Source organism: Phaethon aethereus (genome assembly GCF_964289735.1).
Source record: "Phaethon aethereus genome assembly, chromosome: 1".
NCBI lineage: Eukaryota > Metazoa > Chordata > Aves > Phaethontiformes > Phaethontidae > Phaethon > Phaethon aethereus.
In genome coordinates, this window is record NC_138575.1 from 89,740,193 (window position 1) to 89,765,161 (window position 24,969).

Genomic DNA, 24,969 nt, shown 5'->3' on the forward strand with positions numbered 1-24,969 from the left:
TGGTCCAGAATGACCATTCAGGAACCCCACAAGTCACAAGACTGCACCCTTTACCTGGTGCTCACAGGCCCCTGCTCCCACTGGAAAGGGGATTAAAAAAAACCGCTCCCAATCCCAGTAGGTATTTCCGTAATTCCTCTCCCAATAGGAGAGATGTTAAGCAGTGGCTCCCACTTGGCAGTGACTAGATGTCCTCCTCATCCTCTCGCTGTTCAGATAGGTTAAGGCATCTCGTTCCACTTCCTCCACATTCAGGCACAGCAGGCTCGGCCGAGGTTCCACTTGCGACACAAACTCCACTTCACTGCCCCGAAAATTTCTCAGCTGCAGTGGAGCTGAATGGGAAAGATACAACTCAGTACAGGGCTCCTGCTCTGCTCTAGCACACAGCTGTAGAAGTTGCTGGGGGAGGGAAGGCCTTGCAGCAGCTGCTTGACATCTCCTAAACCTCAAAGGACAGCATGATTAATGAATCCAGGATGTAAGCAGATGAATGCATTTGGCCAGCATCCCTCCAACTTGGAGGAAGCAGACATTTCACACTGTGAAACACTGTGAACTATGTGCTGCTCACATAGCTGATGCACTGGATTTCATATAAAGATAAGGCCAGCAACCTGGCCTTACAGACAGCGTTATATAGTAGCCAAATTATAAGGTCTCCACAGCAGAGCGTCTGCTGACGAGCTTAGCAAATCAACCCCTGCAGCACCTGGACTCGTACTCAAGCGCTAGTGTTAGTGCAAGCAGCTAAGAAGAATGTCCCCTTAATGCAGCAACCATACAGTCGTGGCAGCATGAGCTCAGACATCAGCACCCATGAATTCAAAACTCTTTAGTGCTTTAAACTCTGTGGCCATGGTGAGGATTTTCAGGCCTAGTCTTGACTCTTCCTGCTGTCCTGTTTAAAGTCAAAACCCACTTGATTTGAGAGGTCTGCACAGTAACTCTGGCTAGCCAGAATCCTGTCCCAGCCAAGGACTGGGAACCTTGCTCTAAAACAGAGTAAGTTTTGTGTCTGAGGTACCCCACAGAAATAAACCCGTACTTGAATCAGGGATGGGAGGGCAAAAGGGGGATGCTAATAAAACATGTTCTTTCCCACCACCACTACCACACACACGCATACAGCCTCCACCTCCCCCCTACTGGCACCTTGGAACAATTACTATCCTGGTAGTTTAGCTGATAGATTTTCCTGGAAGTCTACATAAAATTTGAACAGAGAAGCTCCAAGTTGTTCACCACAACTACGAGGACAATTCAATAGTATTTTAATGCTTCTGTGTAAAGTAGAAAAAATAATGTATAGTATTGTTGTATATAGTGACTTTTAGAATATTATTCCTGTATTTTTGTAACCATGGTTCTGCTAAGACACATCTTAGCTCTACAGTACAGAACTCACAATTCCATGGAAATCCTCCAAAGATCTCGCTTTGTGGGCAGTGAATGCAGCTCTCCTTCCCCAGCCTGCTGAGACGATTCCTCCCTTCCTTCCCACACTAAATATTACAAAAGCCAACAGTGCTTGCTTACCAGGCTGCAGGATCTTGGAGGGCTTCCTGTCTAGGCTGAAATCCAGCAGGATAGGGCGACAGATGAGAGGGCTCCTGCACAGGCTCCTTAGGTAGCAAGCAACAAAATCCTCAGGTTCCTCCACACACTGAGGAAGGAAAGGGTGTGTTGCCAGTGACTAGAACACCCACAGTAAAAAGGAAATCCAGTCCAGCTGAGGCTTGAGCCCAGTACGCTGCAATCGCTGCCAGAATAATGCACTCACCCCTGTGCCAGTAACTTCCCCATGCTGAATGGACACTCTGCCCCTGCTCTGCACACAATTCTGCAGAGCTTCCCAATCAGGAAGGCTCAGGCCCAGCATTGCTGCCACGTGCTGGTTCCTGCACAGCACCACAGCTTCACCTGTTCCATCCTCCACCAGCACCCTATGGAGAAAGCAGGCAGACTAAGATGCGGAGGGAGGTTTCTTCACATCTGAGAAGACATGACAACTCTATCTTTGCTGCTCTGTCCACATCCCATCCTTGATCTGAGTTTCCCCTCCTCTCTGTGGTGCAGTTTGTTCCCTCCCACCCACCTCTTCCCATATCCAATCTCTACACGCTTACCGTGCGCTGGCTTGCCTCACTCCTATGTGTGATGGACATGGTGGACTGTATCGGGTGCACCTCCCCTGAAGGAAGAGTAAAGCTACAGCTATGTATGGGTGGGTATGAGAGAGAAAGGGAAGAGCCACTGTTTCTTTTAACCCTCCCCTAATTAAGTATGCAAAGGATTAAAGAACTTCATTGCATTTCCAATGACTGTCTTGGGAAGGGTTTCTATGGGGAGAAAAATGACCTGCTGCAAGGTGCTGACCCCTAACAGCAGTGAACATGGGAAAAACAGAGCATTAACAGAGCACGATTCCCCCCAAAATGGCCTCACTTCACCCCCAGCCCTAGCTGCCAGCCTGCCTGATATCAGATGCACACTTGTAATCACTTGTCATTTTGGTCCCTTTCTAATAAGCAAGTCCTTTTCAGACACTGGGAAAAGAGGTCTGGAATTGGGATAGGAACTCTTATTTCCTCTACATGGTAGCAGAGGATGTGTCAGAGTAGAAAATCTGCAAGGCTCCTCACAAATTATCTCTGTGGAAGCTTGAATACCTCTTTGAAGATGCTGCTGCAAAATGAGCAAACCCATTGCAGGGACAGCGTCAGTACACAGGACAAGTGGCATAAAATCCGTGCCTGGGTCAGGTGTTGCAGGTGAAGTTGCAAGTTGGATAGAAACACTAGTGAGGGGGATGAGGCTTCTCCTGCAGGACTAGAAGAAATAGGAATGTGAGAAGCTTGGAACATAGAAACCTTTCTTGGGACATTGTAGAGTGGGAAGAGACCCTGGACTCACCTTGAAGGAAGAGGTAGGTGAGAAGCTGGCAGAGATACAATGCTTACACAGCTGGAGGCAATGTAGGTGCAATAAACATTATGGAATCTGCAATATGAAAGAGTAGATGTCAGAAAGAGCTCATAGAAACCATACTGCTCAGTTTTCTTGGCATGGCTGGGCTGGTCTTCATCTGTAATATGGTAGAAAAATAATTTGTAGCAAGGGATTGGGAGACACAAAGGCATGGGCAAGGGATGAGGAAAAGTCCACAAGAAGAAAGATGTAGAGACAGTTCCAAAGACAGTAAGAGGGGTCAGAGCTGGGGCCCAGATCAGTGCTCTAAAGACAGGGGTACCTGGAGATTTTGCGTTCCAAGTTCTGGAAGAGGAGCTGGGCTCCAGGTAGCAAACCCCAGAGATGCTGCAGATAGGTGGCAGCAATGTAAATGTCCACGATAACAGGGGAGCCTGGAGCAACCGAGACACTGAGCTTCACGCTGTGATCACTGGCTAGCAGACTCCCTGAGGAGATACAGAACAACACACCATGAGCTCACACGCGGGTAGAATAGTCTGTCACTGAGCTGGACCTGCTAGAGGTGTTTTCCCTCCCATCACAATGAGGCTATCACTGTTCCATCTCACAGACTTTTCCAGGCAGAGTATCCCCATTCTCATCCCCAACACACAGCTTCCCAGCCCTCCGACATGCAATGGGATGCAACATCTTGGCATACTTCCACTGTTCTCAGATATAGGAGCACAGTTAGCCAAGTGCACTGTCTCTCCGAAAAAGAAGGAAGTGAGAATCGATCTGTTGTTACCTGACAGGCTGTCACAATCTTACCTTTCTGCTGTTGAAGGCCGAGAGTCACAGATAGCTTCTCATTCTTGGGAGAGGCACACAAGGTCCTCTCCACTATCTCACCAGAGAAAGAAACAAGGGAACCTGTGAAACTGAGAGCAGACCAGGGTTTCTGTCCTGCCTGAGGACAAAGGGAGTGCAAGAAGGCCCGACTCCAAGATTTCCACAAAGGACACGGTAGAGTGCTGTTGCTTGAGCCCAGTTTCAGGGGAACCTGCCCTTGAGGATCTGAGCTACTGGAGCGAGGGCAGCTTGCTGCAGTGTACCCCACCCAGGGACAAACAGCCACTTTAACTCACTTTCTGGTTCTTCAGGCTCAGCAGTGAAGAAGAAAAAGAGAGAGGCATTACAGCCTTCCTACCTGCTTAACTCCTGATTGTGCTTCTTAGTTAGAGGAAGAAGCCAAGCAAAGAAAAACTCCGTTTACCATAAGGCACTGGTGACGATTTCAGTGTGCACGCCCATCACCCCAGATTAAACATGCTTTGAACAGAAAAGCTTCTAACCTCAGTATTTGTTTGAGCAAGTTATGCTAAAACAGTTGAAAAACCTCACACATTCAGACTAATTTTCTCTGCTTCACCTGTTTCCACTTCTGACAGGAATTTAGCAGAGACCTTTGGAAGCCATTCCACACCAGTAGTAGCTCAAATTTCTAGACACCATTTTGCAGTTTTGTCACCTGCAATCCCATTAACTTTGATAAACAGGATGGGGTCAGCTTGGACTACTCGCACATAGGAAGACTTCCAAACCACATTCCTAGGGCGGATAAGTCATCATTGTTTAAGGTAGTACTGTCTTCAGTAAAGACAAATGCAGACCCATTCCCTAAGACATGGTCACATCTAATTCAGTGCAGATCAACGTACCTGTTGCTAAGTACTTCTGGAATGGAGGAAATTCTCTGGTCCTTGCCTCTCAGCACCGACATGGCTGCCAGCTAGAAGTGAGGGAGACTCAGATGGATTGCAGTTTATAGCTGCCCCCAGCTAGAGCAGTACAGACAAGCTCTGCATGCTTAGAGCTACACCAAGCAACTGATGCTTCCTCCATAGAATAATTCTGAGGCAGGAAAATGTGAAGCCCAGCAGCAAGCTTCTGATGGAGCTTAGAGCAGAATGGTCTCATCAACAAAACATTCTGTTATAGACACTTTTCTGAGCTAGTTCTGGAGAGATCTACAAGTCGCCTGTGAAAGCCCAGAGCAATAAGGCACTGCATACCTGGCGCTCAGTCAGACAGGAGATCCATGTCTCATGCTGTAAGTGCCAGGTATCTTGGACAGGCAGGCACAGGGGGCAAGGTGACCTGCTCAGGAACTTCGCTGGCACAGGTGAAAAACAGAGCTTGTCAAACACTTCCAAGTCCTGAGAGAAGAACACGAGAGAGAGAGACAAGAAAGAAGACTATTAAAGGAAGGAGATGAAAGCTATATAGGAAAAAAGGGCCACTGAAGGACAATGGTTTAAAGAAAAAAAATTCCACTGAACTCAGAGCTCTGAGAATTTTAAGCAAACACAGAACTGAAGCAGTTCCTTGGCAAGGCAGATGGGAATTCCAAGCCTTGAAAAGAGCTCAGTCAACCTCTGACTCCAACTCCCACATGCAGTTCACTAAAAAGTCTCCAACAGGAAACAGCACAACAACCTCTCTCTTACCGAGCAGTGGGGCACAATGAAGCGATACAGCCCATTCAGGTGCAGAAATGGAAACCATCGCAGAGACTTCCCCATGAAGAGCAGTAGTGCCTGGCAGGGGAGGGGAGAGAGGGAGAGAGAAAAGGTGAGGAGAAAAGTTAAGAAAAAGGTAGAAAATGAAAGATAAAGCAAAAATGGAGCAAGCCCAGCAGAGGATGTCTTGCTGGAGAAGTAAGGTTAGCACCATCAAGGATAACCAAGACAAAAATCACTCTCTTGTTGATTTAGGAATTTAGATCCTTAATTATATTAAGGACAAGCTCCCAGAGGAGCCAGCTCCCAGCTGTATCAAAGCACACTCTAAAGCTGCCTCCTGCCTCACTTCTTGCCATGTAATGCCCTCGTCTCCATCACAGCTGGTCTCCTCCAGCTCCGGTAGATTCTCAATTTCTCTGGGGTGGCTCCAGAGCCGAGGTCTGCCCAGCCACAGCACTGTGGCTTGGAAACTGTGCTGCAGCTCCTGTCTTTCTCCATCATCTTCTCTGGGTAGTTGGTAATTGCGTAACATAAGACCCTCTTTCTGGGTAACCAAGAATAGGTGAGATACACAGCTGCTGCTCCGGGCTCCCTGACAGTTATCATCTCTGTGAGTATCTGGCTTGGGATCCTCCAATTTCAGCATTTTTGCTTCTGGGGCTTCCAGCTCAGATGTTAAGCTGCCATCATCCTTCTTCCTCAATGAGGAGCTGTTTCCACTCCTAAGGCCTTTCTGGATTTGTCCTTCAGCAGCATGGAGAACCTGAACATCCTCAAAGTAGAACTGCACATAGACACTGAAACGACAAATGATAGCAGTGAAACTCCCTGTTCCTGACAGGTGGCTGTCTGAAACAAGTGGTTATCTGGGAGAAGCACTTCTTGCGAGCACCCCACAGGTAATCAGTGGGAGAAGCAGGAAAGGGTGAAGTAGAAGGCAGCTACCAGGCTGGGTGTATTCTGAACAAAATGGAGACAGTGGGTTTGTTGCTGAGAAAGATCCCCCTTCCTGCAAATAGCAAAGGACAGTTGCTTTGGCACTGAAATACCATGCTGATAAGTAGCTTTGCCATAGTCCAAAATAGCTGTGGAGCTGGAGAATGATGATTTCACTTGTGCACTGACTAAAGAGACTTGCCTGTTTTTTTTGTCCCTCACATGCTCCAGATTTGCCAGCTGCTCCCAGGAGGAAAAATCAGTCTGAAGGAATCTCTCCACTACGAGCTGGTAGTTTTCCACCTGCAAGAGTGATCCTGCAAACACATCAGAGAAAGGAGCTGAGATAATAAAAAGAGAACATAAAACCAGCAAGCTCAATTTCCTCATTTTAAAGTCACAAGGCCAGGCAGGGACAGTTCAGCACCTCCATACTAAGTCTCCTCTTCCTTGTTTTGGAGCTGGATGGCAGAACAGCAAAAGCCCAGCACTCTCAAACTTAGCTTAGCTGGCCATACCTATGAGAGCTGTATGGGCAAAGGGGCTACCATCCTTATGGGATATCACACAGGGAAGCGTGCTGCTCCTGTCCTGCAGCTGGAGGGAACCGCTCCTGGAGGAAACTCTCAGCACACCCAGTAGTATCTGCAACAGAAAGGAAGCTGCAAAGAGCATCAAACACTTCCCATCTTTGAAGGCCATAAATCAAAGTATGAGTAGCAGCAGCCTGAATTCAGCCTGCATTCAGTATACCACAGGTGAGAAAAGTAGCATCACTCCCTAACAGGCATGCATCAGGCAGGTTGCTGGAAAGCATGGGAACTGGGAACTCTCCAGGCACAGACAGTAAAGGGAACTAGGCACTTACCAATCGGGGCTGGAAACTTCCTGCCGAGTGTGCACAGTAGGACCAGGCCAGTCTGCGATTCAGCTCCTGGGTGCCCATGTGCTGCGCCTCCAAGGGGGAAAGCAGCTGTGATGGGCTGAAACCTTCCCAGCTCTTCTGTTCTGCCACACGGTAAACTGCAGACAGAGATGGGGCCTGGCATGGAGGGTTCAGGGTCAAATACTAAGAAAAAAGAAAGAAAGAGTGAATCAGCTGAATTTCTTCCCATCAGACAAACAGGAAACACCTCACAGAGCATTTACCTTCTGCAGGGGACAGTGGTGTATTTTTGCTAGGATTTCATTATAAATATCTCTTGCTTCTTCTCTGTCTGGCACTACAGCTTGCAGAAGGGGGACAAGGAACTTCTCAGCAGCTCCAGGGTTTCGGTGAGTAGTGCTAAGCAACAGTCGACGGCGCCCAAAGAAACAAGAAAATCTGAAAAAAATTAAGACAGAAGCATTAGCAGTCATCACTTCTTAGTGAGTTTTGCATGTAAGTCAGGGATTCTTTCTGCTTGTTATGAGTAAATGTGCTATGTAGGACAAGAACTAAGGAGAGCACAAAAAGAACATGAAGCAATTAAAAAAAGGAAAATTTAAGGGCAATGCAGATTTATGTCAGGCAAGCAGACAAGGAACAGGAGAATATACAGAAGTGGACAGATTGGAAAAATTTCAAAACTCAAGTGGACAAAAAAAACCCCACCTCCAAATAATCTCCCTCTAAGTCACACAGATGGATGTTGCATTTTGGCTAAGCTTGATATGATTACTCATGTTAGGTATACTTGGCTTTCTTTTACAGGGTGCGAAAATCACAAGACATAAGCAATCACAGATTACTTTCGTTCCAATATTTTCCTTGCATTGTGTTCCTTTCAGAAGTCTAGCTCACTGCTTTTGAATGTTTGGAAGTGACCACACTGTCAGTCTAAAAAAGACTTAATAACAGAAAGTGGACTCACGTAAAAAGAGATGGGAACTAACCCACTGGAACAACTTTCAAGCAGTAGCAGGACTTAGCAATCACATTTAAAGGAAGTGAAAAAGCTAATAAAAACTGAAACTTATAGCTAGCATCATTCCCAGAGCAAAACTGAAGCTGCTTTATTGGAAAGCATGGTAAAAATTCCACAGTGCCAGTAAAGTACAGGAAGACTGAGCATTCTACAAACTGCTTCTTGACTGCCTGAGATTAAATATGTACATTTTAGTTTTTAAAGTCCAAGGCAGCAGTTACAGTGAACCATAACTATTCCAGAACATGAATATTTTCACAAGCAGAACCCAGAAGTAAACCCAGAAACTGGTCCACAGCTGTCACGTGAACAGAGTGCAGCCATCAGGGAGAGCAGGAAGCCATCTGAAAGACCCAGGGACAAGCACGTGTGGGAAAATCTGCTAAGACAGAGGCTCTCAAACGAATGCTCATACTACTGGCAATACTCAGAATATCTAAAAATGCGAGGAGCCAGGACACAAGAGCCTTTATATCAGCTGTGATCTGGGTGTAGCAGAAGTTTCCAGCTCCAGCCTCAGTGCTCACCTTGATTTGCCAAGCAAACCACACTGGCAAGCAAAGATCCCTACAGTACTTCCATGTTTCAAGACAAAACTTCTAGGTGGGAGTATGTAAGCACATGCTCTGGAGCATGCAGCTTTCTGAGAACAGTGAAATTACTGCACATGCACTTGAAAAATGGACAGGATTTTCTCATAAGAGCAGCTGCAAGCTCCAAGCAACTGGCCACGATGTGAAAGCTAGACAAATTGCTTACTTAGCCCAGTAAACAGAAGCAATTGCTGCTGCTATTAGTATCCAAACACAGTAATTTTGTGAATGCTTGGTCTAGAAGACACTCAGGTAGCCTACAAAGCACATTTACACATAGCCTGACTTCAGAAGAACTGTCCTTACCTCTCCTCAAACATCTCCAGGAGGCTTACCAGCCAGAGGTAGAATGGCATACCAAGATTGTAGCGGAAGAGCAAATGTAAGTAGAGATTTCCTGAAGAGGCTGGTGGCTGGTAGGGGGTGCTGAGCCTTGAAAAACTCTTCAGTACAACAGTGCTGCTCAGGCAAGCACCAAGTACAATGAAAGGGAAGGATACCAGAGGCTTCTGAAGGAGGTGAACATCGATGAGCTGAGATACACAGACATAGAACGTTAGAGAGGAGATGGCTAGTCTGCCATCATTTCCCAAAACCATCACCCCACCCTAAATCTTTTGTCACTCTATTGGATTACCTATAAACCAAATGGGCCTGAGGGACCTGGCACTGCTTAGGAAGGAATTAGATAATTATAATTTTGATTCTCATGACCAAGCTGAGACAGTAAAGATCCCCAATTTTGTTCCAGATACTTGCTGAAATAATACCAATGTTCCCTTAGTCTTCTGTTGACCCACACACTTACAAGCCATCCCCAGTGCGCGACTCTTTTCCACTGAGTGCTTTATGCCTTGTAAGTCTCACAACTTACCTCCACACGTGCTCCTGGTCGGAGTCCACGTGCAGAATTCAACAACTGCTGGTATGCAAGGCACAAGCAGACTTTGTTATCCAGTAAAAAGAGACCAGCTTGGACATTGAGTATTTTGGTGACAGTTCCCTAAATAGAAAGGAATCAAAGTTACAGGAGTGTACAGTCCCAGAACATAAGAGACTCATAAACCTGAGCAATAAGGAAATAAATTAATGATGAAATATAAGAGCTTGCAGGCCAGGAGCTGAAACCGCACAGCACGAGTGGGTAACCTACAAATCCTTACCACATATGAGATGATCTTGGACTCTTTGGTTGATCCTGGCCTCTCCTTTTCAACTCCCAGCTCCAAGGAATCACTGAGCTGCTCAGCAGTCTCAAGGGAAGAAGACTGAGTGGATTCTCCTTGCCAAACACTGTCCAGTGGCTGCTCCCTCACCTGCTCTGCACAGTAGGGCAGAAGGCAGGAAGAAACACTGGTGACCAACATCCTGTGTCCAGATTTCTTCAAGCTGGACATAATCAGGCCTGTTATTGTGTAGCTGTGACCCAACTGGAGGATATGATGCCATGCCAGCTGGTTGGGCTTCTAGAGCAGAGAAACCAAAAGCAACATCAGCATCTCCTGCACTGGAAAAAATTCTTCATGACCCAAATAACCCCACCCAAAAAAACTTTTCCTTCAAGAGGACTGCTTCACACTCTTAGCAAAAAGGTGATATCTGCAAGATGTTCAGGGACACTGCAACTGTGTGAAGGAGGAGGGCTGTATTTCTGCAGGGCATAGTACCGGACTTCTTACATACAAAGACTATTGTAGGTTGCATGGAATAAAATTAAAAAAAGAGAGAGAATCACTAGTAAAAGGAAGAATAAATCAAATGAGGAAGTCAACGGCAAGCTTCAAAAAATTGAGCAACTAGCACACACACAGATACAGATGGTGAATTCGTGAGTAAAATTCCAAAGACTTACCTGCACCAGCACAGGGACCCAGACAGCTGAGGAGAAGCACTTCAGAAACAGAAAGAAGAATGTCTTGTGAATACAAAGGAGAGGCCCGAGTCTGGCCAATTCACCTGCCACAGTGAGCTTTGATCTTTTCTTACATGGAATCCTAGAGAGCAATTGAGGAGGCAAAGGAAATCAGAGAGGAAAGAAGAACTCTAAAGTATCTCAAAAGCAAAATAAACAAATATGCAGCACACACTTTCTGGGAATAAAGGATCCAACAAGGTAATATGGACCATCTCTCAGACACATAGCCAAATACTGTTTTGCAAACAAAATTCTTACTGCAACTTTTGTATACTAAATCCCTTTGACATTTTAAGAAATAATTGAAGACAGCAGGGTTATGTTGAACAAATTCCTATGTTCCATAACAACAGACAGATTATAAAAAGCTTTACCACAAAAAAGAAGCTAATTATACGTCAAAAGGGGGGAAAAATAATAAAAAAAAGTCACAAGCAATTCTTCATCAGAAAATAGGACTTGGCTTTGTAGATCCATGGAATGTGACACTGTGGAAGCTCTAAGCCTATAAGCAAAAGAGGTCTGAAAGCACAATGGGGCCTTCCTAACAAACTTGGCACAGGGTGAAAGAGCAGCAAAACTGAAAGCAGATGACAGGAGAGAGAGGTGACATTTCTTTAGTTGTTTCTGTTTGTCATTTCAAACTTGAATTTTTTTCCCATTTTTGGAAATTATGTTCAAACAAAACATATGTTTGTCATTTCATTTCAACTCCTACTGGACTTGAATATAACCATCCCACTTACTCTAAACAAACACATTCTTGAGTCTAAAACATATAAACAATTATCTAACTTTATGACTTTTGTTTAAAAGAAATACCAGGACATCCACACACACTATTATTGGTAACATTTATTGGTAACATTTTTAAAGAAGGAACATGGAAAATTGGTCAGATATCAGGGAATAGCAGAGGAGCTTTATATTAAAAGCCTGAGACTGTACACTGAAACATAGAAATAGTTTTCTTGTTTAGAAAGGTCTGTTGACCTAAATCAAACACTTAAGCTTCAAGTAAGTTTCTCCCAAGCAGATAAACCCAATTAAAAGAAAATAAAACTAAAAAGAAACTAAAGCAACCTGAGTAGTGACATTTTATTGTTATTAAATTACACCAAGAATTCTCTACTCAAGAAGATAAAAGATGATCTAGCACAACCTGAAATTATCAACTTCAGTAAGATTGGCAATTCCATTGAGTACATTTTCACATACTGTATTATTTCCACTAAAGACAACAGATACTCTTATCAGCTGATGTTTAACTGGCACCTTCATCTCAGAAATCTGATAAGAACTTGACTGGTGGTGTATATTAATTTCATAGTAGAATCTAAAATTACTTTCAATAATATTTCTGGTTCACTGTAGATGAAAAAAAAGTTGTGCTAATCAAAAGAGTGAATTTTAGCCTCAGTGAAAGCTGAAGCATGAATCACTTTGTTCTCATATCCTTTCTGTAGTATCAAAATACATCTGGAAATAATTAAAATTTGTCTTATTTTGTCAAAATACAGAATAAAAACTTCCAGTAAAGTCCTGGAAAACAGCTGATTAATGAAAAGTGGCTTTACGGTGTAACTTTTACTTCCACCACTCAACGTTATGCTTCCACCAGTGGCAGAAACAGAATTTGGCTCCCTAAGCCAAGTGCTCTTCATGGTATCTGCCAAACCAGAGCAACAGTGCTATGATGGAGTTAAGCATGCTAGGTGTTTACCTGGAGGTAAGCAGATGCTCGGGTGATGCTGGGTAGGTAACTGGAATGCTGTCAGGTACTTCCTTTGGGATATTTACTGGCACTGGATCCACCAAGATTTCCATGTACCCTGCTGTGCTCTGGTCTGTCTGTGGTATATATGACCAGCTTGGGAAGAGGAACAGTGACTCCAGCCACTCAAGTTCAAAATGCATGAGCTAAGACAAAAGACGAGATAAAAGCTTGAGATGAGTTACAGTGTGTCTTCTCAGCATTACTTACAACTTTCATTACTAATTTGCCCTTGCATGCACATCACAAACTCCTGTTCTACCACTTGGTTTCATTACTAAATAAAAGTAGTGTTTTCTGCCCGCTCACTTATCTTGCATGGAGTACTTCTGTCCTTCCAGATGCAAATCTGAACAGATTTGCTGAGTTCTACAGCTAGCATTTCCTGGGTTACAGTCACACCCTCCCAGAAAAGTGACAATTAATTCACTGCAAGGCTTAGTTATTTTCAGACTGTTTTTCTAAAATTCTCACCTGCTTTCTTCTCCCCTGTGCTTTCAGTTAGAAGTTGACAACAGTATCACTTTTTCCTAGTTTTCACCTCCTTGGAAAGCACAACCTCAGTGCTCTTTCATCACCACTCCAGGCGTTACCTCTTATTTAGACACCCCTTGCAATGGGGGAGCCTTCAGAATCCTTTTAATTCAATGCCACTGTCACGCAAGTTATTGTTTCCTGAAAGTATGTCATCAATGCATCACTGAATACCCAGTACAACTCTCCAGAAAGTTATTTCTGCTCCACTAGTTGGAATTCAACAAATAAAGGGGAGTGCTATGACTTCCAGGTCTTCCAGGCCATGTGGTACTGTTGAGAATATAACAGAACCGTACATTAGGCTGTGTCTTTTTTCCAGAACAGCGCATTCAATATTTGTTCTCATAGCAATGACAAATTTGACATGTTCTATCCTCTCCCCAGGATCTGAGCTTGCTCTTTTCCTGCCTGTTACATAGATGTGTTATTTCCCATGCTACAGACTTCGGCAGACCATGTGAAGCCCCTGGTGGTCTGTGACACTGCCCTAGAAGTGGGAGTAAACACAGAATCCCTCAGACTGAGGACATACCTCACATGGAATTATCCCAGTATTGTCTTTCACGTATAGGAAACCATCTACCAACTTTTCTTTGTTCTCTTGCCTTCCATCTGTTAAATAGCCAACCAAGATCAGGTAAGTCCTTGGCAAAGCGTTGTGCATGGGTAAAGCACCTTGTCCTTGATGAGCCCATTCTTTAAATTCATTAGTGCTCCAGGTCAGGTGGCTGCAGCATGGCACGCACTGCTGATGCTGTAGGTCAGAGATGGAGATGAAACTGGAAAAAAAAAGAAAAGCGAGAATACAGAAGGACGTGGGAAAAACTCAGTCTGCAAAGTTTGGGGATTACAGACATCATTGCAGTGGACAAAGCTTGGTTAAGTCAGAAGAGGCTTAGCTATTGGTGTGGTCTGATGACACCACATGGCAAGAACCAACTCATTCACTGGCATTTATCAATGATCTTTCTCAGCTCAGTCAACATGTCTGTTCTGCTTGAGCATCCTCTCTGAAAACAGACATCCTTTGCTGCTATGGTTACCTGAGCAGGCATGCAGAAGACTTGGAAGACAAAAAAATAAAATTGAGAGTTAATAAAATGGAATATGTCTTTAAATACACGTGCTGGGGAGGTGGGAAGGAGAACAGTTATTAGTTCAGACATTTTTAGCTTGAATAGGAGAGATTGTGAGAAAACCCCAACAACTGCTCAACACAGTTTACATATCAGTAACTATCAAAGGTAAATACAGACTAATTCCATCATTTGGTGCTAAAATTGCTGAACTGTAGTAAAAGCAAGGTTGAACAACTTCTAAATGAAGGTCATAGCATTTTTGGAACAAATTCTCTCCTGTGGATAGCTTACACAATACAAAGCTGAGAGACAGCAAGCCAGTCACCTTAGACTGGGCCTTCACTTACAAGAACGCAGCCAAGCTAGCCCTGAATCTTTCCTCCTACTCTCCTGGCTTTGGAGAGATCGGGGGAGATGGAGATGTAACATCCAATCAACCACATGTGAAGCCATCTGCAGTTTAGCATCTATCATGCTATTGTGGTTTAGCCCCAGCTGGCAACTAAGCACCACGCAGCCGCTCACTCACTCCCCCTCCCCCAGTGGGATGGGGGAGAGAATTAGAAAAAAACCAAACTCGTGGGTTGAGATAAAAACAGTTTAATAGAAAAGAGAGAAAGAAACAACGATAACAATAATAATACTGACAAAGGAATGTATAAGAACAAGTGATGCCCAATACAGCAATTGCTCACCACCTGACGATCGATACCCCGTCCTGAGCAGTGATTTCTGCCCCCCGGCTAACTCCAGTTTATGTACTGGGCATGACATCATATGGTAGGGAATATCTCTTTGGCCACTCTGGGTCAGCTATCCTGGTTGTGTCCCGTCAGCTTCCCGTGCACCCCCAGCCTCCTTGCTAGCAGGCCAGCACAACAAGCTGGACTGTCCTTGACTACTCAGCAACAACCCAGAACATCAGCACATTATCAACAGTTTCTCATCCCAGATCCAAAACATAGTCTCACACTAGCTTCTGTGAAGAAAACCAGCTCTATCCTGGCTAAAACCAGGACAGTATCCACCCCTTATTCCATACCATTTACATCATGCCCGGGTCCTACATTTTTCAATACATTCCAATCATTCATTATTACTCTTCCTGTCTTTTAATATATACACACAGATATCACTTTCCTAGTCCATGGGCCATCACTTTAAAATGTCTGTGGAGTTCATTCAGTCCATGACTCTGGGCTTCATCCATCATAACAGTCTCTCAGGGCAGGGGAGATGGTGTGTGGTGTTGGATTGTTATCTGGCATGGTCCATGTCCATGATCTGCAGGTCGAAGATGTCAATCTCGAGGAAATTGTTGGGCGCAAGCTGCTGAAGCCAGTTTTGGTTCCATCACTGCTGCACATTGCTTGGTTTCAGTGAAGCTGATTCTTCATCAGTCTGGGTGATTCTTACTGTAATACCATTGATATGGTAGATAGCAACCATAGTAGTAATGTCATACTGTATTGTGTAACAATTAACATAATACAATTCAAATCATTGACTATTTTCACCCAAAATCAAATCTCCTTGAGGCACACATGGGCCTTCCCCATCCTTCCGCATTACCCACCAAGTGCACTCAGGTCCCTGGGTAAAGGCAATCCCACGAATGGGTTTGCCTTTGCCTGAGGCAGGAGTAACCCAGACTGTCTTCCCCAGCATATTTCTCATGTGCACCACAGGGACTTTATCCCCTTCTACAGTACGTAAAAGTTTTGATTGGGCAAGGTCGGCTCTATTAGTAGATCCCCTAGTGTTGACTAACCAGGTGGCTTTTGCTAAATGTTTATCCCAATGTTTGAATGTTCTGTCACTCATTGCTCTCAGTGTAGTCTTTAACAGTCCGTTGTATCGTTCAATTTTTCCAGAAGCTGGTGCATGATAGGGGATGCGATATACTCACTCAATGCCGTTCTCTTTGGCCCAGGTGTCTATGAGGTTGTTTCAGAAATGAGTCCCATTGTCTGACTCAATTCTTTTGGGGGTGCCATGTCGCCATAGACTTGCTTTTCAAGGCCCAGGATAGTGTTCCGAGCGGTGGCATGGGACACAGGATATTTCCAGCCATCCAGTGGTTGCTTCCACCATGGTAAGCACATAGCGCTTGCCTTGGCGAGTTTGTGGAAGTATGATATAGTCAATCTGCCAGGCCTCCCCATATTTATATTTCAACCATCATTCATACCAGAAGGGCTTTAACCGCTTGGCTTGTTTGATCGCAGTGCACGTTTCACATTCATGGACAACCTGTGCAATAGCATCCATGGTCAAGTCCACCCCTCGATCCCGAGCCCATCTATATGTTGCATCTCTTCCCTGATGGCCTGAGGTGTCATGGGCCCACTGAGCTATAAATAATTCACTCTTATGTTGCCAGTCTAGATCCACCTGAGCCACTTTCAATCGTAGCAGCCTGATCCACCTGATGGTTGTTTTGATGTTCTTCAGTGGCCCGACTGTTGGGTACACGAGCATCTACATGACATACTTTTATGACTAGATTCTCTAATCGGGCAGCAATATCTTGCCACAATTCAGCAGCCCAAATGGGCTTGCCTCTGCGTTGCCAGTTGCTCTGCTTCCATTGCTGTAGCCACCCCCATAGAGCATTTGCCACCATCCATGAGTCAGTATAGAGTATTGGTCATTTTTCTCGTTCAGCAATATCTAAAGCCAGCTGGATGGCTTTCACCTCCGCAAACTGACTTGATTCACCTTGTCCTTCAGCAGCTTCTGCGACTCATTGTATAGGGCTCCATACAGCAGCTTTCCACCTTTGATGTTTGCCTACAATATGACAGGACCCACCAGTAAACATATTGCCTTTCGTTCTCTGGCAGTTTATTATATGTGGTGGAGCCTCTTCAGCACGTGCCACCTCTTCTTCTGGTGATATTCCAAAATCTTTGCCTTCTGGCCAGTCCATGATCACTTCCAAGATTCCCGGGTGATTAAGGTTTCCTATTCGAGCCCGCTGTGTAAGAAGTGCGACCCACTTACTTCACGTAGCATCAGTCGCATGATGTGTAGAGGGGACCCTCCCTTTGAACATCCAGCCCAGCACCGGCTGTTGGGGTGCCAGGAGGAGCTGTGCTTCAGTACCAACCACTTCTGAGGCAGCTCAAAGTCCTTCATATGCTGCCAGTATCTCCTTTTCAGTTGGAGTATAGCAGGACGCAGATCCCCTATATCCTCGACTCCAAAACCCTAGAGGTCGACCTCGGGTCTCTCTTGGTGCCTTCTGCCAGAGACCCCAGGTAGGGCCATTCTCCCCGGCTGCCGTGTATAGCACATTTTTAACATCTTGTTCTGCCCGGACTGGCCTGAGGGCTATGGCATGAACTATCTCCTGTTTAATTTGTTCAAAGGCTTGTTGTTGCTCAGGGCCCCATTTAAAATCGTTCTTCTTCCTGGTCACTTGATAAAGAGGGCTTACAATCAGACTGTAATTTGGAATATGCATTCTCCAGAAACCCACAACGCCCAAAAATGCTTGTGTTTCTTTTTTGCTAGTTGGTGGAGACATAGTTGTTATTTTGTTGATCACATCCGTTGGGATCTGTTGATGTCCATCTTGCCATTTTATTCCTAAAAACTGGATCTCTTGTGCGGGTCCTTTGACCTTACTTTGTTTTATAGCAAAACTAGCTTTCAGAAGGATTTGAATTATTTTCTTCCCTTTCTCAAAAACTTCTTCTGCTGTGTTGCCCCATATGATGATGTCATCAATGTATTGCAGACGCTCTGGAGCTTCACCCTGTTCCAGTGCAGTCTGTATAAGCCCATGGCAAATGGTAGGGCTGTGTTTCCACCCCTGGGGCAGTCGATTCCAGGTGTATTGGACACCCCCCCAAGTGAAAGCAAACTGTGGCCTGCACTCTGCCACCAAAGGGATTGAGAAAAACGCATTAGCAATATCAATGGTGGCGTACCACTTGGCTGCCTTTGATTCCAGTTCATATTGAAGTTCTAGCATGTCCGGCACGGCAGCACTCAGTGGTGGCGTGACTTAATTCAGGCCACGATAGTCTACTGTCAGTCTCCACCCTCCATTAGACTTTCGCACTGGCCATATGGGGCTGTTAAAGGGTGAGCGAGTCTTGCTGATCACTCCTTGGCTCTCCAGCTGACGAATCAGCTCATGGATGGGGATCAGGCAGTCTGTTGGTGCGATATTGCCGCCGGTGCACTGTTGTGGTAGCGATCAGCACCTGTTGTTCTTCAGCCCTCAGCAACCCCACAAAAGAAGGGTCCTCTGAGAGACCAGGCAAGGTGGACAGCTGCTTAATTTCTTCCGTCTCCAAGGCAGCTATACCAAAAGCCCACCGGTACCCTTTTGGATCCTTGAAATACCCTCTCCTGAGGTAGTCTATGCCCAGGATGCATGGAACCTCTAGGCCAGTCACAATGGGGTGCTTCTGCCACTCATTCCCAGTTAGGCTCACTTCGGTCTCCAGTACAGTCAGCTGTTGGGATCTCCCTGTCACTCCGGAAGTACAAATGGGTTCTGCCCCTATATGGCTTGATGGCATTAAGGTACATTGTGCACCAGTGTCCACTAAAGCCTTATATTCCTGTGGGTCTGATGTGCCAGGCCATCTAATCCATACAGTCCAATAAACTCGGTTGTCCCTCTCCTCCTGGCTGGAGGCAGGGCCCCTCTAGTCCTGGTCATAGTACTTGTTACCCACTTCTTGTAAATATGAATCAGAAGTCCATTCAAGAGGATCAGAGGTGAGATCAGCTCTTCTATTCTTTCTGGGAAACTGCCCACTGGAAAGTGGAGCGATGATTTTTCTGGAGGAACCTGAACCCCCCTTTGTAATTGTTTTTCCTTCCAGCTCGCATACTCGTGCCTCTAGGGTCGAGGTAGGTTTTCCATCCCACCTCCTCATGTCCTCTCCGTAGTCACGCAATTGAAACTACAGGGTGGCTCACGGTGTGTGTCCTCTATATCCTCTCTCTTGAGCAGAAAAGCGCTTACTCCTAATGGCTGAGATACTGGTCTGTACAGGTGGAGGGTAGGGCATATCCTCTTTGAATTGCCAGAACTCCCGGGACAGTTTCTGTACAGCAGAGACGCAGGCCCGTAGGGAGGAAGAGAGACTTTCTTTGTATTGCTGGAGTTGGCCAGCCAATTTATCCACCGTTGGTCTCTCCCTGTCTTTCCAGGCCATTACTGCTAATGAGTTGGCATATGATGATGGTGCACTCCGTACAAACTTCACAGGTCGTGTGAAGGTCGTGTGCAATTGACTTCATCTGGATCTCTGGATGATTGTCCATTGTCCAAGTCACCATAAATCACTTCCAGCACAGCTAGCTCCCTTAGGTACTGGATACCTTTCTCCATAGTGGTCCACTTGCCTGGGTGACATGCATCCCTTCAAGGAAGATGTTCTCTTTCCTTCACACCCAACAGGAGTCGTCTCCAGAGGCTGAGGACTTGTGCACCTTTTCCAATTGCTTTGTCGATGCCCCCTTCCCTAGAAAGGGATCCCAGCTGCTTGGCTTCCCTACCCTCTAATTCTAGGCTACTGGCCCCATTATCCCAGCATTGGAGCAGCCAGGTGACAATGTGCTCATTTGGACGACAGCTGAAATCCTTTCACATATCTCGCAATTCACTCAGGCATAGAGATCGGGTAGTTACCATCTCTTTTATGAACTCTTCCTCTTCCTCCTCTTCAAGCGATGACCCGCTCTCTTCCCTCTTCAGTCCTTGTGATGGCCCTGCTTCAGAGCACCCTGCCTCCTTACTCTCTTCCTCTGGCTCCTTCTTAGAATAATCTTCCTCATCCCTTACTAAACAAGCTGACTTCCGCTTCCAAGATTTTTTCTTTTGTACAGGGGCAACTGACACCGGGACGGGCTGGTTCTCTGGTTCAGCTGCAACAGTCTGAGTAGCTACAGTGCCTGTTGCAGGGATTGGAGTAGTGGCAGTGCCCGTCGCGGGGGTTGGAGTGCCTGTCACATTGTCATCAGATCCAGAGAGCCTCTCTCCCCTTTGCACAGTGTTAAATAGAGCTCGGTAGGCATGGGCCAGGCCCCAGCACATTGCAATGATTTGTGTATCCTTGGAACTGCCAGGCCGACAGCATACTTCTTCCAAATATTCCGCTAGTTTATCAGGATTCTGCACTTCTGCGGGAGTAAAGTTCCAAAACACTGGAGGTGCCCACCGCCCCAGGCATTTGCCCATGCTGTTCCACACACCCTGCCATTCATAACTATCCAGCCTTGGGGTAGATCTCTGGATGATATTCTTAAATTGCTTGCTGACCTTAGACAAAACCGAAACAGTGTTCCCCAGAAGCAGCAATAGAGGTATTTTAACTACCTAAGGGTGTTCAAAATACTGAAAAATTATTGTGATGAAGGAGGAAACATTATGATAGAGGGTAGCAAACTAAGGTACCATTCTGCACTTCCTCCATAAAAAGCCTTTCGGAGGCAGAAGTATAACTGCCAATTGTCTCCACAAGATAGTAGCCAAAATACAGTAACAGCTTTAGTACAGAGCTCAGATGATACCACATTAAGCTCAAGGTCAGTGTTCTAAAAACAAATCTCGCAGGCGAGACATTACTAATCATCACAGAGTACAGCAGCCTGCAGAAACCAACACTGATCCTTAACATGTACGGCAAAGATGAGAGCATGATGCAAATCAAATAAACTGATATTGTGACCTGCAACCGTTATTATCTCAAGCCTCGAGCCCCACGTTGGGCACCAAAAAGGACTGTCGTGGTTTAGCCCCAGCCAGCAACTAAGCACCACTCAGCCGCTCACTCACTCCCCCTCCCCCAGTGGGATGGGGGAGAGAATTAGAAAAAAAAAACCTCGTGGGTTGAGCTAAAAACAGTTTAATAGGAAAGAAAGAGAGAAAGAAACAACAATGAAAACAACAATAATAGTACCGACAAAGGAATGTACAAGAACAAGTGATGCCCAATACAGCAATTGCTCACCATCTGTCCCCGAGCAGCGATTTCCGCCCCCCAGCTAACTCCAGTTTATGTACTGGGCATGACATCATATGGTAGGGAATATCTCTTTGGCCACTCTGGGTCAGCTATCCTGGTTGTGTCCCCTGTCAGCTTCCCGTGCACCCCCAGCCTCCTTGCTAGCAGGCCAGCACAACAAGCTGGACCGTCCTTGACTACTCAGCAACAACCCAGAACATCAGCACATTATCAACAGTTTCTCATCCCAAATCCAAAACATAGTCTCACACTAGCTTCTGTGAAGAAAACCAGCTCTATCCTGGCTGAAACCAGGACACATGCTTAGACTGACCACGGTACCGAATATGGGAGAACAAAGCAGCATCCTCAGCAGATGCTAAGCCTTTTCAGTGTTTATATGATCATGGCAGCATTCATCAACACTGTTTACATCCTAGCTCTCTATGCTAGAGAATTAACGAAATTCCTCTGTCCCTGCTAACATCAACACTGAAAGAGCAAATACAAACTGGTCTCCAGCTAGTAATGTTGATACTTGTTTCCAGTGAGGTTAGCTGACAATTTTAGGTTGTGAAACTGAAGCTCTAGTCACAACACCCACTCGCTCAGTAGTGGGACGTAATAAAATTCAGAGAGTATGCATTTGAAGAGTTTCACTTGATTAGTCAGGTATCAAAGGTTCAAAGCCAGAAATCAGTCTAGATGAGTGATGGGTCCGAGTCAGCTCTAAATAGTATCTCTATCAAAAAAAAAGTCAGAAGAGATAAACTTATGCAGGTACTTATGTTGTGTATTTGACAGGAATCTGAACAGGAGAAAGATTAGCTGAAAAGGACATAAGCAAACTGCTCCATCCTCAGAGGCAGAGCAGCACCAGTAATAACATAGATATCAACGATCTACAAGGAGAATGTAGTGCTGCTCATGTTTCCACCATCTGTGCTGGCTCCTTTTTTGGAGAAACCACAACTACAGCAGTACACTGGATCCTGGTTATCACATACAGAGAACTAACTGAACCCTCTTCTGGTGCTCCAGAGGTTGATGGCTAGCTGTGGAGGTAGTATGCTGCTCACAAACATACCACTGGCCTCACACAAGACAAATACCAACTACCTTCAACTCTTCTCTATGAATTCCAAACTCTGGTCTAAGCACTGTAAAACATAGCCAAGAGAAAAAATATGGCTTCAACGAGAACAGTTTAGCTGGTGTGAAAGACCTATCACCTACATTTATAAACTGTTAGTATAAAATTAAAGGCTACAAGTCCCTAATCAGTTCCAGCTGACCTCTGTCCCAAAACTAGCTGTGCCAGGGGTTTTAATGGACATTCTCCCACCATAAGTTGGAGCAAGAGAGAAATAGATACAGATAAGCTAAACCTTCTCGTCAGGATCGCTCTTACCAAGTGTGTGTTTGCCATGCTGGTAAGCACCCAGAAGCCTTTCACCAAATAAAATATGGACCACAACATTCTAGATTCCCCCTTTGTGAGAGCACACACTGGAAGGCAGACCTCAGCTGGCTAACAGCCTCGGAGACCATGCCCAGGACTAGCCTCCTGAGCAGACTAGCAGGATCCAGCCGGGAAGCTTCTGTGCAAACGTCGTGCAGTACATCAGCTCGGTCTCAGAGAGATGCCCTACTTTGGTTACACACTTTACCTACCGCAGACTAGCGGATACGGTGCTTAATCATACCGCAAGAGCGATCGGGGGCGCATCGAAGCCAAAAGAACTCATGTGGTTACACGTCTTCGACAACATCCCTCCCACACTCAGCATCCGGGGCAGGCATCGCACATGAACGAGCGGTGCTCGCCTGGCGGCGGCTGCTACTGCTGCTGCTACTGCAGTCGCCGTGCTGAGCTCCCAGGAGGACCCCGCCAGCTCCGCTCCACCGACCCGTGGCTGCAGCCGGACCCTGCACGGTGGAGGGGGGTGGGGCTCCTCACCGGAACGGGCCACGCATGAGCGAGGAACGAGCGCGCGCACCGGGCCCACAAGGACCCCCCGCTGCGTCCCCTCAATCCTCTCCGCCCCTCCTCTCGCCTGCCCTCCCCTTCTCTTGTTCCCTCTCCGCCCCGCGGTCACCTGTAGCCGAGGGGCAGGTCTCCGCCACACGCGCTCCGCAGGCACCGCAGCACCGCATCCAGCGGCGGCTCTAGCCCGCGAGGCCCCTCGCGGGCCGGGAGCGCTCGACGGGCGAAATCCCGAGCGGCCTGCAGCCAGCGCTGCTCCTAGGGAAAAGCACAGAAAAGGGGCTTGAGCACCGTGTGGCGGGCAGGGGCCCGACACCCCCCCCCGGGTCACTCACCGCTGTGCTCGGCTCCGCCATGACGGCACCAGGCCGAGCCGCGCGGCTCACGCAGTTGCCATAGCAACGCGCAGGGCCCGCCGGGAGCGCCTTCGAGCCGCGAGCCCGCCGGTCTCCGCCCCCTCCCTCCCCTCCGGCCAATCGCCGCCGCCGCCGCTCGGCGCTCCCACTCCCCTCCCCCCGGCAGCGGGCGGTTCGCGGGGGCGGTCGCAGCAGCTCGGCCCTGGGGCGTTGCGCGGGATGCAGCTGCCCCTGAGGTAAAAAGTATCCCAACGGCGGCAAGAGCCGTTTCGGTAACGGGGGCCGTCCCTTATGCAGAGGGCTGGCGAGAAACGGGAACCCGGGACGGCTCTTGCAGGCCGGGAGTCAAGCGGCCGCGCTGACAGACAAGCTGAAATCCGGCGGCTGCGTGACGGGAGGGTGGGCGAGCTGGGCTCGTTCCCCTTGGTGGCACACAGCCTGGGAAACACTTGAAGGTCTGGCAGGCCACAGGGAGACGGCGGGGAGGGAGGGTGGCGTGGCATTGCCAGTTCCGGCGAAAGCTGGGAAGTGGATGCGCGCTGATGCGTTTTACATTAATGTAAATGTCAAACGTGCGGCGGGCTGTGAGGAGATCGCTTTTCCCCTGCCCGAGCTGCGGGAACAGTCAAACGCGAAGGTTTGCGGGGATTTCTCTGACACTTGCGTGTCTTTTTTTTGGAAGCCTGATGCGCCATGAAGATTTAAGGGTGTGCCTCATCCACTCATATGACAGTATGAGATAAATCTAAAATAATCCATTAAAAATGTGATTTCCTTCTCCACAGAATGTGCATGAGAATTTTTCCTCTAGGGGCTAATTTTGTATTGTCCTTGTTCAGGGCAAGGAAATGAACTAGACAAAACTTGGTAAATCTTTCCCATCTCTTCCTGGAGGTGGCTGAAGCCTGATAACAGGTTATTCTGCTATTTCCTTCCCTCCTGGAACCTGCTGCTGGAAAGTCAGAGCTGTTCCAAGTCTGAAGTGCAGCAAAGAACTATGTAGCTGTGTGTCCCTTGTTATTTTGTCCTGTGCACTTGCCATTGCCAGCTTCCACAGAGCAGGTAAGGAGCTCTGTAGTAGAGATAGCCCGTGGAGGTGTTCAGCTTTGTCCACAGCAATTCAGGCAGCGCATGGGGCAAGTTGTACACACGTTTTTGGGCTTACACGCACAAAATGGACAAATTCTTCCAAAACAATGCTTAGTAGCTCAAACTTAATGCCTTTGTAGTAGAGAGGTTATTTGAAAAAAACGGGAGAGGGGAGCGATCCCTGCCATTAGGCGGATCGCTGGAGGATGGTTGCTGCAGCTGTGTCCGTTCACGGCCCCTGCCGTCTGTGATACCTGCCTCTTGCCATAACAAGCAGCCTGTTCCTGCTACCCCTTAGCAGGCAAGGAGTCAAAGCCAGGTAACCAACAGTGCGCAGCTCATCGAGAATGGAAATAGTTCTAAAACAACACAGAGGCAAGGTCT

General features: G+C 46.7%; 1 protein-coding gene across 1 annotated transcript; it reads right to left on the reverse strand.

The window, feature by feature from the left end:
• Positions 1–156: 156 nt before the first annotated feature.
• Positions 157–23,795, reverse strand: CTC1 (CST telomere replication complex component 1; the record flags this gene model as incomplete). Its single annotated transcript, XM_082010050.1, has 24 exons — positions 23,476–23,795; positions 23,253–23,398; positions 13,633–13,879; positions 12,513–12,709; positions 10,727–10,868; positions 10,038–10,340; positions 9,749–9,877; positions 9,181–9,407; positions 7,524–7,698; positions 7,243–7,443; positions 6,893–7,019; positions 6,577–6,691; positions 5,785–6,235; positions 5,424–5,513; positions 4,989–5,132; positions 4,635–4,705; positions 3,745–3,854; positions 3,254–3,419; positions 2,917–3,003; positions 2,673–2,832; positions 2,130–2,194; positions 1,784–1,946; positions 1,540–1,666; positions 157–335 (listed from the first exon to the last, which is right to left on the reverse strand). The coding sequence occupies exons 1-24, from the start codon at positions 23,494–23,496 to the stop codon at positions 157–159; spliced, it is 3,843 nt and encodes a 1,280-aa protein (XP_081866176.1). The 5' UTR covers positions 23,497–23,795.
• Between the last annotated feature and the right edge of the window lie 1,174 nt (positions 23,796–24,969).